The sequence below is a fragment of the Pseudopodoces humilis genome, chromosome 18, assembly GCF_049639895.1.
Source record: "Pseudopodoces humilis isolate 2021_Gansu_Grassland_sample_001 chromosome 18, ASM4963989v1, whole genome shotgun sequence".
Classification (NCBI taxonomy): Eukaryota; Metazoa; Chordata; class Aves; order Passeriformes; family Paridae; genus Pseudopodoces; species Pseudopodoces humilis.
The window spans coordinates 9085983-9098471 of record NC_142217.1 but is presented as its reverse complement, the minus strand read 5'-3'; the positions used below and the strand labels follow the sequence as shown (position 1 = coordinate 9098471).

The window sequence follows — 12489 nt, the reverse complement described above, 5'->3', positions numbered from 1 at the left end:
GAATTAGTTGTATTTCACAAGCTGTCTTCCTTCCTTGACAGGTATTTATTCCCTAGGTACTTGCTAGGATATAAAGAATTAGTCCACAGAATTTCAGAAGATGCCAGATGCCCTTCAGAGTGTACAAACCTGTTTTGCAGGCTGTCACACATAGGAATTGTGTAAACTCAAACACTAAATTTTTAACAGGGCTAGTAGTTTGTTTTTCCACTTTGGAACAGCTGGTACTCAAAACAAAAAGTGGAATTATGATAGTTTTACTGGAAAAATATCTGCTGGAGTATAAATGGTTCTGTTTGCTTGAGGTTTTAAACCATTATAAAAACTTTTATTGTTTTGATTTCTTCTGCTTCAAAATGTTTAGAATAAATATACCAGCTCTTCATTTAATAAATACTAAAATTTATTGAGAACCACCCAAATAAATCCATCCTCATGTCATGACTGACTTAAGTGATCAAAACTGTCTATAAAAGAAGAGTCTGGCCCAGCTGCCTCTGAGCTGTTAGACCCTCTGCTGAGTCTGTCCAGCTCATTAAATTTAGTGACAGAACAATCCACTTTCTCTTTCCTCCTGGGCTACTCGGATGAATCAAATAAGAGGCATTTGACAAATGCCAGGGCTGGTGTAAAGTAAGAATGGGGAACAGGTGTTATTTTTTGGTGACAGCAGCAAAGTATTAATGCAATAGACTATCCCAAGGCAGCTTCACCACTCATTTGCAGCCTGTGGTGAGTCAGTCCTGTAGCAGTGAAATGGAGGGCTCTGTTCATATGATGTTAGGAATAGAGGTCCATACTTTGGTAATAACTTCCATCCAAGCTCCCACAAGCACTTTGCAGCCTGGCAGGGACACCTATGAAATACCAATGCTTTAGCCACATGAGCTGAGGAAGAAGAGAAAGATGTATTTTACTAGGAGGCTCCAAACAGGTTAACAGCTTCAAGAAGTTACTTGCTCACCACCAACAGGTAAGTTTTTAAAATTCCATAAACTACCAACAGCCTTAAAATGGGAAGAGTTGTTTTAGGGTGCTGAGTTACCATAGAATTGATTCAGTTTACCTTGACATCAAGTAACTTCCCCAGCTACTGCAACATGGGAAAGAAACATTTTGGCTGAGACTGGGAGGAGCAGGAAAGGAATACAGCTTCCCTTTCTGGTGTGGCAGCACGCTGGGATTTGAGTGACGCACTGTGAGCCATGACCTGAAATTTAAAGGTATTCAAGTATGTACAGTAGTTATGCACCTAAATGAGTAGCCTGATATTTAGAATTGCTTTGAAGTCAGAAAGAGCCATTACAAACAAAGCCAAAGGAGCAAGTTATTAAGAAAAAGAAAAACAGGGGGTAAGAGGTAAATTATTGGAAGTTTAACTAGGTGCCAGGAATTTATAAATTAATATTCTTAAACCCTGGCAAATTCTCTTTCCAGGTAGTCTGTGGAGATTTAGCTGAAAACTAGAGAATAGAAAACACAGCTATGTTTTAGCGTGATGGCTTCATTAAGAACCAAGATTCTCCTAAGCTTTACTGGTGCTCCTGGAAGTATAAGTGAATAAAGAGGCTTTTATATTTACAGAAGACCATGTCTAGTCCAAACTAAGATATCTTGCCCTAGAAACATCCTTTTACTGACTTCTTCTTCCAACACTTGTTATTTAACAAATGCTGTTTCTGGCCTGTTCCTCTCCCTGTGCTTGACATTGGCAGAATTGCAGTCCATGAATTCCCTCATAGAAATGTATTTGAAGCTGTTTCATTGGAAGAATTTCAAATAAAAGTCTTCTTTGGTTTCCAAATGTAGCACCAGAGCATAAGCTCTATTTCACAGTCCAATCATAGAATTACTCCACATCTGCAAAGGAATTTAGAACCTGTCTCACATTTCATCGTAGGTTGACAATGAGTACTTTGGAGCTGGATTCTTCTTTTTGATGGCTCTAATCTAGAATTAAAGCCTTTCTTAATCACTCCCTTTGGAGCAATTAAACACATACTGCAGGCTTCAAAAAGGGCATAAAATTAATTTGTTTTGCTTGAGATATCAAAAGAAATACATGGATTGCTACACCAAAATGCCAGTTTATAATTCTCTGTGTCCATGTTCTCAGCTTTCAAATACCACACATGCTCAGCTCATTATTTTTAAAAATAGTCATGAGTTTCTCTCACTTCTGTGCATATACACAAGCTTTATTCCCCTTGATTGTGTATCTCTAAAAATAAAGAGTGAAAGGTCTTTTTCGCAAGTGCCATCCTTTTTTTATGTGACTCTAACTGGAGGCTCAGAGTTCTCAGCTGTGTGATCTATTCCTTAGTTACCCTGTTAAGATCCCAGAGATCTGTAAGGTAGGTTCTCATTGGATCTTTGCTCATGATGCCTCTCTGAATGCACAGGCAGTGCAGTTCCTCCTTAGACAGAATTTCTTCTGTAGTTTTGATACCATGAGATTCCAGACTGAAAAATAAGAGAGGGAGAGTAGTTTAGGTAAGTAGTTTTTCTGTCAAAACTGTTGTGTGTGTGGGTATCTTGCTATCAAAGCTCAAAAGAAACAAAGATGGGGATTTAGGCGTGCACATTGTGAAGAACCTGTGCATAGTTTATAAACCTTATGGCAGTTAAAATGTTGTAAATATCAGAGGGATTGCTTAATGTGGAAGGAATGTGCTGAGCAAAGAACATGCATCCCAGGAAGGGAAGAATGAGATCACTAAAATGATGTAAACAGTGACTGAGTTAGGACTAGAAAGGTTAGAGACAGGAGGGAATCTATTTTGAAGAAAGGCAGGGACTGTGTGGTTCCAGAGATCTGAAAGCCAGGAGTAGGATTGGTGAGAAGAGGTATCATGTCAACCAAAATACTGAAGCAGCTGAAAAGAAATCTTGTGAATTACAATCTACACCTCTGTTTACCTGTTCTTATGCTTTTTTTTAGGTAAGCAATGTTTTGTTTAGAAAATCAATCATGCTTCTTCCTAAGAGCAGCATGGCCAGCAGGACCAGTGCAGTGACTGCCAATGCTGAGGCCACACCTTGAGTGCTGTGTCCAGTTCTGGGCCCTCATGACAAGAGGGACATTGAGGTACAGGATCATGTCCAGAGAAAGGGAACAGAGCTGGGGAAGGGCCTGGAGCACAAGTGTGATGAGGAGTGGCTGAACATTAACATAACTGTTTATTCACACCTTTTCTGATTGCAGGGACTCCCTGACATGGAGGAGCTCCCAGCTGCCATGTCTGCTGCTGGATACCATAACTCTAGGCCAGATCTCCCGCTTTATAAATATGGTAAGAGTTTTATACCACTTAAGTTTTATATGGAAAGTTTTACATGCTGTCTTGTCTCAAGGGAGAGGGGAATAGAAAACTGGTTCCATGTGGGATTTTTCTTTTCACCTTCTTAATTCTCTGGAATTCCAGTTGAGGGAGCATGTTGTCCATTAGAGATCCCTTAAGATTTTAGTTTCAGTAATGACTAAAGCAGAATGGCATTATTGTTGTGAAGGAAGAATAACAGTGTCATGGGATTTTTAAAGCAGTTCTTCTATGGCTAGTTAACATGTTAACATTGTTGCAGAAAATAATTACTTCATTATGAAGCAGTGAGAATGAAATAGTGAGCTTGTTTCTAAATAGGTTTAATTACTCTAGAAGTATTCTGTGACAGTATTCTTATTCCAGAGACACTGATTTGCATGGGGAATTATTCTGGAGTAGTGGTGGCTAAATCAATTACGATCTCCCTCCTGTCTTGAGAGAGAGCATGCATTGGCACTGTGATGCTGTACATGAGAATTTTAAAAAAGTGAATGTGTGTTACTCAAACCTCTGAATAGCTAGAGAATTTGGCTAAAATTACCACAACAAAAATTCTTGTTAGACTTCAGTGCATGCCAAACACTTCACATAATTCATAATTGTTCCTGCACATTTATTTTTGTTGTAACTCCATTACTCCTGTTGGCATTATACCACTGATGATTTTTAGTTTATTTCGTCCACCCGCAAAGTCACTAAAATAGAAGCATGTAGGAGATTATTTTTCCAACACAAAATGTAAGTGCTTACATTAAGAAATAAATTATGTTTACATTCTGTAAAAACTATTTTACCAACATAAAAATGTCACTGGCATTCTAACAAACATCAGCTTAATCCAAACTTGCTTGCACAATTCCTGTTTTATGCATTGTCCTTAGCAGTTACATAACAATTCTGGCACATGTGGAATGTCAGAAAAATGAAAAGGTATCCTCTTTCCCCCAAGGGTTTGCAGTCTATTAGCACTGCTTTCCTGGGCTGTGCACTTCCTCTGTTCCATAAGACGGTTCCTAGCTAAGTCAGCTTTGAACACAGTGGGGGATACAGAAGCTGGCTGTGATTTAATTGACTGTGTTTATGCTATTGTTATTTTAATCACTATTTTAAAGGAACATTTTTCTCTTCTGTTGTTTTGCTCTTTAATCCATTTTGGAAATACTTGATGTAGCACCAGTAACATCACTCTTTTCAAAGCTGTGGTCTAGTTAAAATGTGTTGAACCAAAGAGGCAAAATCCACATTGTTCTTGTTTTTGCTCTGTGTGCAAATGACATTAAACAATATTTTGTCTAAGAGTGGTATTGTTCTGTGCAGCTTGTAAAAGTTAATGAACATGATGAACCCTTTAATAGCTCCATTCTTTTATTTACTAGCAGTGTAGGACATCATTCCTAGAACAGCTTATCTCTTCCCATCTATAGTCAAAGCATGCATGTCACAAAACATGGATTTCTGAAAATAACTGTTACAGAACTGTTAGAGAAAGTAACAGGTCATGTTTTAGGAGATGACTGTCTGTAAGACTGCTGTTCCTTGAATTGCAATAACTTCTGAGAAGAAAAGGTGGCGGGTTTTGGTATGTACATTGGTCTTACTGATTTTTAGGATTGTTGAAGTGAGGTGATTTATAAGAGACTTTTTGGGGGTGATTTACCCTGTAAATAGCTTTAGAGAATTGGAGAGGATCAGAGCAAGCCTGTACTATAAGATTTGACAGTGTAGGTCAGTTGCCTTAGTGAGTGGGATAAAAAGAGCTGTGCCAGCACAAAACCATCAATGTAGAAGCAACTATACAACCAGAAGAATTCCTTTGTCAGCCTGGCTAATGTTGTTTGTGAAGGGAATGTTATAGTCCTAGCAGAAAACCCTCTTTCTCTTGGTAAGTTCTATGTAATTATGCCAGCAGAATTTCTGAAGTACAGTCAGACAAAAAACCTGGCATGAGCTTGAACAGAGAAACCTTGAAGCAAGGCCACAACACAACTTTGCTGTTTAAGTTATGTGTGGTAAATAGACCTTAAGTTATTGTTCTGTGACAATTAATTTTTAATCTTTAATCATTGACATGATGATATTACTTACTTTGATTTTCCATCCAGAGTTTTCATTTTATTATTTTAGCTTAGACACTCTCAATGGCTTTTTTAAAATTAAACAGTGAAAGATAAAATTTTTCTTACTTTGTCCAGGTGACTGATTTCTGTCACATAATATCAATTTAACATGTTACAAATAAGAACGGACAAGAATTTCTGGAAGTCTTTGATTTCTCCAGATGCTTAACAAAACCAACAGTCAAATTGGTGTTCATGGCAGGAAATGCTCTGGCTGGATGTTCAGTACTTGGTGTGCCCATAACAATATCCTTTCCTTAATGTCTCTTAATGAACTTATTCTTAATGCTTCTGTGTTTTCTTTCATTTGTTGGCTGAGTTCAATATTTAACTATATAAACAACTTCTCAATTCAGGTATAAAACATCTCGTATTAAAGCCAATTGGTATAGTACATGTCTTCCAAAAAAGTGCTTAAAGGGTTGTTTGTTTGAGTTTTTTAATATTAACTCCCTTCTATCAAAATGACTCAAAAATGAAGGTTGCACAAGAACCTTGTTAAGCTAGAAAATGTCTTCCTTACTCCTGGACATAGATTTTGAAATAACATGTATTTTAGATGTGTAGCGAGGTCTGTCAGGGGGAACTATTGCTTTATGAAGATTTATTGATTACATGCTTGCTTTCATGCCCTTGAGGAGAGGAACTTCTGAATGTTAGGATGTGCAGAAAACAAAGGCAACAGGCCATGACAACTGTAGTTCCTCATCGCTTTTTGAACCATTTGTTGCCTGTGTTTTGTCATTACATACATCACTGGCACTGTGTATAGCCAAGGGGAAAAGGCTGGGACTTGAATGGTGGCTGCTTAAAGGAATGACATATTAGAGACCCTTTACAGTCATTGCTCCCCAGTTTCCAGTGTGTAAAAAATGTATTGCTTAAATATCAAGGATCTGTGGTTTGGGACACATCCATCAAAGAAATTAGTTTATCCTTAAAGGCTGTAAGCTTTGGGAAATAGTAGTCCAACTGTTGAGGGACAATTATTGCTGTAAGAGACAGCATCATTCTCCAGAGCTCTGATGAAATAAGCTGTATTGTGCCTTTGACTTTGGGGGAGAGTTTCCTAGAGTTTGACTGAAAAGATGAGACTGCTTTGTATTTACTTTTTGTCTTATGAGAAATATGTTTGAACTCTAACCAGCCATATAGGAAAACTTTCTGGCCAACAGAGAGAAAGCATTTCTGCCTCAATATCTTATGATCCTATATATACAATCTCAAATAATTAGGCATAAATTAATTTCTACTGTACTTAAAGTTTGACAGGACTTTTCAAATGAAGACATTGGTGCATTAGTTCACCAAATGTGGATTTCTGTGGTGGACTTCATTGCACATCCCCAGTAGGTGATCACAATGTTTCTCTTATAAAGTCTCTTTACAGTTTTTATGAATAGTACCAATATTATATTGAGTAGATGTCAGTTGTAGGATACATCACAGCAACATGTAGTGCAGGAGTGCATGATGAAGTCCAACAAAGACAAATGTAAGGTGTTGCACCCCTTAAAAAGTAATCCAGGAGTGCAGCAAAGGCTGGGATCTTTCACTGAAGTCAGTGGATAAAAGCTTAAAGAATTGGATCCAGCTTGTCTGTCCTGAAATTCACTTACTGTACCTGTGGATATCATGCAGATACTTTCATGAGTATCTGCTTTCTTGAGATCATTGTTGAGAATGTGGTTGTCCTCTCCATGACTGAAAAGGCTAAATCAGATTTCATCAATTCTTGTTTATCCACTAATATTGAAGAGGGAGAAAAGCCTGTGATAGAAAGCCTTGAGCTGTGCACCTGGCCCATAGAAACAAGCACAGAAGCCACAATGAGTATTTCCATCTGCTAAAGACTAGAATACAGATCTGTTAGACTGCTCCACTAAGAACAGTTTGTGTATTCCCACATGGTGCATTTTGTGGGAAAATAAGTCTCATAGGAATGTGGTATGAAATTACAACTTCTTATACAATGTTTTCCTTCTACATTTCTGTAGTCAAAAAGGAAATTAACTTAAGTATGATAATGAGAGACAGCCTGTAATTCTGATCTGTCTGTGGCAGTGAGACTGGATAAAGGCAGTTATTTCTACTTGCTAGAAACTACTGGTTAACTTTGTATTTAAAATAAATTCTATTGGAATAAAACATGAAGATACAAGTTAGCTGTGTAAACTGTTTTCATTGGGACAGTCTGTAGTCAAAGCTTTTTTATTTTTCCTGTAAGGAGACCAAATACATTTTCAGCAATGTTACATTCACTGTACATACATCTACCTGTCTGGGAAGGAGATGTCCTATAAACTTATTTTTTCATGCTGGGTACTGCAGTTTTAGCCCAATGACAATTCTGTATTACAGAAAAATAAGTGAAAAATGCAGATAATGTTTTAAATCAAAATTGTAAAATATTAATATAACACTTCTTTCATGATTAGAATGTAATCTTATTAAATTTCTCATAGAAATATGGTTATAAGCAAAAAAAAAAAAAATAGCTAAAACCCCCAAAATGAACTAAGCAAAAATGCCAACCAAATACTAATAGATGATAAATTAGGCTAATTTGGAATTGAGAAGCAGTCACCATGAAAAATATCCCCAATGTTTTAGAGACAAGAACAGTTATCATGAACTCCTGTTTGGAGATCTTCTCTACAGTTTGTAGTAATTAGCACCTGCTCCAGAAATGTCTTCTATAAATAGTCATTTTCTGTTTCAGACAAAATTTACATTGAAAACTATCTTGGTGCAGCTGCTCAGTTTTTCTACAATTGTGAATTGCCAAAAAAGGAACAGAAATTCCTTGGGGACCTCAGAGTTAAATCCTTTTTCTGTAACATGATCCCATGTAGTGGAACTGTGATGGAAGTCCATTATTACTGCTAACTGTTTTTAGAGTTGCTCAGACTGAGAACTGAGAAGCCTTTTGTAGATGATCCTCGTTCTTTTACAATTTTTGTGGCTTTGTAGTTCCATAATTACTGCCCCAGATGGCACAGTGCCCCAAAAATGAATACTTTGATAATTTGCTGCTCTCTTGTACTCCTTGTCAGCTCCGGTGTTCCAGTGCACCACCGCCCTCGTGTGAAAACTACTGTGAGAAGAGTAAGTAGATTTCTGCAGTATTCTGTGGCTGTGCTAGGCATCTTCCTGTTGTATTTTACATTTAAGTTTGATGTGCTGGACATGTTTACTGTACATTAATTATTGTTTATGATTAATGCAATGCATCTCTTTTATTTCATAAGGTACCGATTCAGGTGGAATTCTTTGGATTTGTTTGGGCATAGGGTTGATTTTAATACTCACTCTGTTCACCTTAATGGTCTTGTTTAAATGGAAGCACCTAAAGCAACTAAAAGAAAAACTGGAAAACACAGGTGAATAAATAAGATTATTCATAAAATAATTTTAGATCATTGTACATTTTAGCTACTCTTACCATGTAAAAAGATTGTATATATTCCAGGTTCTGATGACTGTCTTTGTTGGATTATTTGGTATTCCTCATATAGTCTCCATGAAGTTACCACAGTTATTAGGGAATAAATATATAGATGCTGACTTGCAAAAGCAGCAATTTCTTTGTTGGTTCTGGATCCTGTCAGGATTGTGTTGCTGTATATTCATACCTGGCTTACTTGCTGCTGTTTGAGAAATCATTTATGAATGCACAAAAGCAAAAAAGCTTTATAAGGGTTTCACTCTCATTGGATGCAAAAGAAATTCTTCCCAGGCAGAGGATACACATTCAATATTAGCTTTTCATTTTATAAGACTTTAAATAATTTTATTTAATATTGTAGTCTGTGAAAAGCATGTGAAAGTGAAAAAGTTTTTTTCCATTTTACAGATACTATTATTTGTGAATTCTCAGACATTAAATAATAACTGATTAGAAAATATGTGTTGGATTACTTCAATGCTTATTCTGAAGTAGAGGATTGTACTGTCACAGAAAAAAAGATTATATGTAGCTACATTTTAAAACTTCCACTAAATCTTAAAATTTTCACTGAGGTTAGAACATAGTTGGACCATAATGAAATCTGGATCTTTAATAGCTCTTTGTTTAGTACAGCATGATGTATGTATTAAATTAACTTCTGTATATTTACAGACTCCTCTGTGGAGCTGAATACTGTTCCCAAGGCTCATACTGAAAGCAGTGTGAATATGGAAGAAATTAGACACACACTTCCAAGTGAAACATTAATGTATTCAGTGGAAGAATGCACTTGCAGTGACTGTGGCTTGGTAAAACCTCAGACTGTCTGTGAAACTTCATTTCCATTACCAGCTACTGAAGAACGAGCTACTGTTCTAGTTACCACCAAATCTTTTGATTATTACAACTATGTTCTGGGTGTTGGATGACTGCGAGGGAAGTGTATTTGTACTGAGTAATAATAAATTAGTTTTTCCAGTATCGCTGTTAACCTCAATACTTGCAATCAGTGGAGAAGGTAGTATATCATCCTTAGAGATCTCCCATTGTACTTGCATTAATATTGTCATATTATTTCTAATTCTAGTATTTCATTAGTCAAGTATTTCTACATTATTCTCAGTCATGCAACTAGTTATTGGCATTTTTAATTTCAGAAAGTCCTTACATGTGACAGCTTTTTCTGCCTTTAGAGATTGTACTTACTTACAGCAGACATATACAAAATAAACATGTTTCCAAATATATACGTTCATGTTAGACTCAGATCTTGTGCCAAAAATTTCTTGATGGTACACAAGGACTGTTCTAAGAAGCAGAAATGAAGACCTATACTACATCCCCAGTCTTGAAAAGAGTAATTTCAACACTTGGAACAGGAATGTTCTAAAGATGAATACCTTGTATAGTATGGAGGCCCCTGGGTTCAGAAGGTATCACTGGGTCACCCTAAGGGAGGTTGTGGTGCTGGAGAGCACAGATCATGGAATCACAGAATGTCCTGGGTCAGAGGGAACCCACAAGGGTCATTGAAGTCCAGCTCCTGACCTTCACTGCAATTCCATGTATTTCCTGATGGTACAGGCTTTCCTTTCAGTGCAAAGTATTTTTCAGACTGAGATTTATTTCTCTTTTACAAATGTTTTTTAATTACTCTTGTTATATTTACAAGGATGGGTGATTAGTCATGCTAGACTACTCTTTGGCGTAAAATTAGGAATATATTTCCATCACCTTGCCTTCCAAGTATTAATGTTACTTTCCCAATATTAGGCCACAGGAATTTTATTCCTGGAAAATTGCAACAACCACACAAGCAACCACAACAACAATCGTCTTTATTTGTAGCTAACATTCTCCTTCAGATTCCTGCATGAATGGCGAATTGAAGTATTTCATTGCACGAAATCTAGGACTGATCAGTTACAGCATCTTTAGGAAGCTGACAAAGTTTGGGGCCAGTTGGGAGTTAGGTGCTCCGGGTGGTTTTGGCCACACAGGGCCAGCACCCCTCAAATAGGCCTAGGGCCTTATGACATTAGTTATTATCATCACTTAGTTTTTTGTTTTTATTTAATGACCCTTTCCGAGCTTTCACCCTGCACAGCACATGCGGCAGCAGAGGAAAATTTATGTGGACGCTTTATCTCCACTTTTCTCACCTTCCTTTCCCGGTGTGGCGTTCCTGCCCCGCAGGATCCCTGTGCCCAGGTGGCTCCGGACGCGCAGGGGCCGCGGCAGCCCCGGGGCCGGGCCGCGCTGAGGGCGCGGGGCCCCGCTGAGGAGCCCCGGGCCGGGAAGCGCTCCGCGGCGCTCCCGGAGCCGTGTTTACCTTCCGGGGCGCCGGGCGGGTTCCGGGGCGGGCTGTGGCTGCCGGCCCGGCCGTGGCTGTGCGGGAGAGCGGCGGCTCCGGTGGACGGAGCCCCGCGGGCACCATGAGCGGTGAGTGCGGCCGGGCCGGGCCCCTCCGCCCCGGGCCCGCCGGGTGCTGTGGGGGCTGGCGCGGGCAGAGCGTGCCTGGGGGGCCCGGGCGGGAGTGGCACTGCCCTTGTTCCCCCCGCCGCTCCCTGGTGCCGTGCTGAGGCTCGGGACACTTGGGTCTCTTAGCACCACACCCCGTTCCTCATTCTGGCTCCCCCCGAAGTGGTGTTTTACCCCGTTTTAAATCCTAAATCCTGCCCTTGAGCGTGGCACTAGCTCGCAGCTCAAGTGATGCTGGGCTCGGACATCTACCTCAGCTGTGCAATATCGTAGGAGATACTCCTGCGGAAATAAATGATCAGGGGAAAATAGGAGTTTAAAGAAATTAAAAATATGATCTCAGGAGCATGCAGTCGGTGGGAGAGGTGAGAACCACGGCTTGTGGAAAAAGCCCTGTGTGTCCCTGTTGCTGTGTCCCTAGCTGAGTCCCGGTGAGGATGTGTCTGTTTGGATGTGGTAATTTCTGTGGTAGAGGGAAGTGGTGCGGAGGGTGTGCTAAATCTTGAGGGAAAATGTGTGCTAAATCCTGAGCTTTTTGAGGTGTTTGTCAAGGAAATTCTTGAATTGTCATACTTTGCATGGCAATTGTGAGCCATAAACGACAGGACTGGAGGAAGCAGATCCACTTGAATGGGCCAGCATGGGTAGTTATTTATGATAGAGATGAAAATTATCATAGACTTTTCTTGTCGATGTAAAGGATAAGTGGTATTTATTTAATATGTATTAAAACATATTGGCAAGGATTTGTTTGGGGCTTTTGGAGAAGGGAGGTGCTTTACTAAAAACTTTGATGGGTCTCTTTGTACATCTTCAGCAATGGAATTTGCAGACAGCACTCTGCACCTGAGAATTGTATCACGTATTGATGTCCCACCCTGATCTAATACATGGTGATCTTTGTTGCCAAAGGCAGTAGGAATAAAACTGAGGAGTTAAGTGGAGTAACTAAATGCTTCATGTTTTATGGGGAGCAGTCATTTCTGAAAGTGAACTGAAAATAAAACCACTTCACTTGTATTTTTTTCTGTTTTGTTCTCACCTTTATGGTAAGAAGAAAAGAGAAGATTTTTGCAGAAGAGATGAGGCAAAAAAAAGATTATTGTGGGGAAACCTG

The 12489-nt window shown here is 38.9% G+C and overlaps 2 protein-coding genes and 1 long non-coding RNA gene across 8 annotated transcripts in view; 2 read left to right on the top strand and 1 right to left on the bottom strand.

Moving 5' to 3' along the window:
- Positions 1-454: 454 nt before the first annotated feature.
- On the bottom strand, positions 455-11132 carry LOC148182925 (uncharacterized). The gene is made up of 4 exons (XR_015774078.1): positions 11054-11132; positions 2328-2463; positions 1067-1210; positions 455-857 (listed from the first exon to the last, which is right to left on the bottom strand). It is a non-coding gene; the product is annotated as an uncharacterized LOC148182925 (long non-coding RNA).
- TNFRSF17 (TNF receptor superfamily member 17) lies at positions 874-10138 on the top strand. Of its 6 annotated transcripts, none has more exons than XM_014252669.2 (6): positions 874-973; positions 2942-3088; positions 3206-3293; positions 8497-8548; positions 8692-8823; positions 9564-10138. In XM_014252669.2, the coding sequence occupies exons 2-6, from the start codon at positions 3024-3026 to the stop codon at positions 9818-9820; spliced, it is 594 nt and encodes a 197-aa protein (XP_014108144.1). In that variant the 5' UTR covers positions 874-973; positions 2942-3023; the 3' UTR covers positions 9821-10138. The 6 variants fall into 6 exon arrangements, with proteins under 6 accessions (XP_014108144.1, XP_014108145.1, XP_014108147.1 ...); XM_014252670.2 differs by lacking the exon at positions 874-973 and adding an exon at positions 2224-2354; XM_014252667.2 differs by lacking the exon at positions 874-973 and adding an exon at positions 2777-2847.
- Positions 11133-11241: 109 nt separating the features above from the next.
- Positions 11242-12489, top strand: part of SNX29 (sorting nexin 29) — a 99090-nt gene continuing 97842 nt past the window's right edge. The window contains exon 1 of the mRNA XM_014252728.2: positions 11242-11333. Coding sequence (XP_014108203.1) covers positions 11327-11333 — 7 coding nt within the window. The 5' untranslated portion in view covers positions 11242-11326. The remainder of the gene's footprint in view (positions 11334-12489) is intronic.

Coding starts and splice junctions, on each gene's coding strand:
- TNFRSF17 (XM_005523160.3), top strand. CDS start 2,853: ATGTCAACCAAAATACTGAAGCAGCTGAAAAGAAATCTTGTGAATTAC. Junction 8,549..8,691: donor TGAAAACTACTGTGAGAAGA/GTAAGTAGATTT, acceptor TTATTTCATAAG/GTACCGATTCAGGTGGAATT. Junction 8,824..9,563: donor AGAAAAACTGGAAAACACAG/GTGAATAAATAA, acceptor GTATATTTACAG/ACTCCTCTGTGGAGCTGAAT.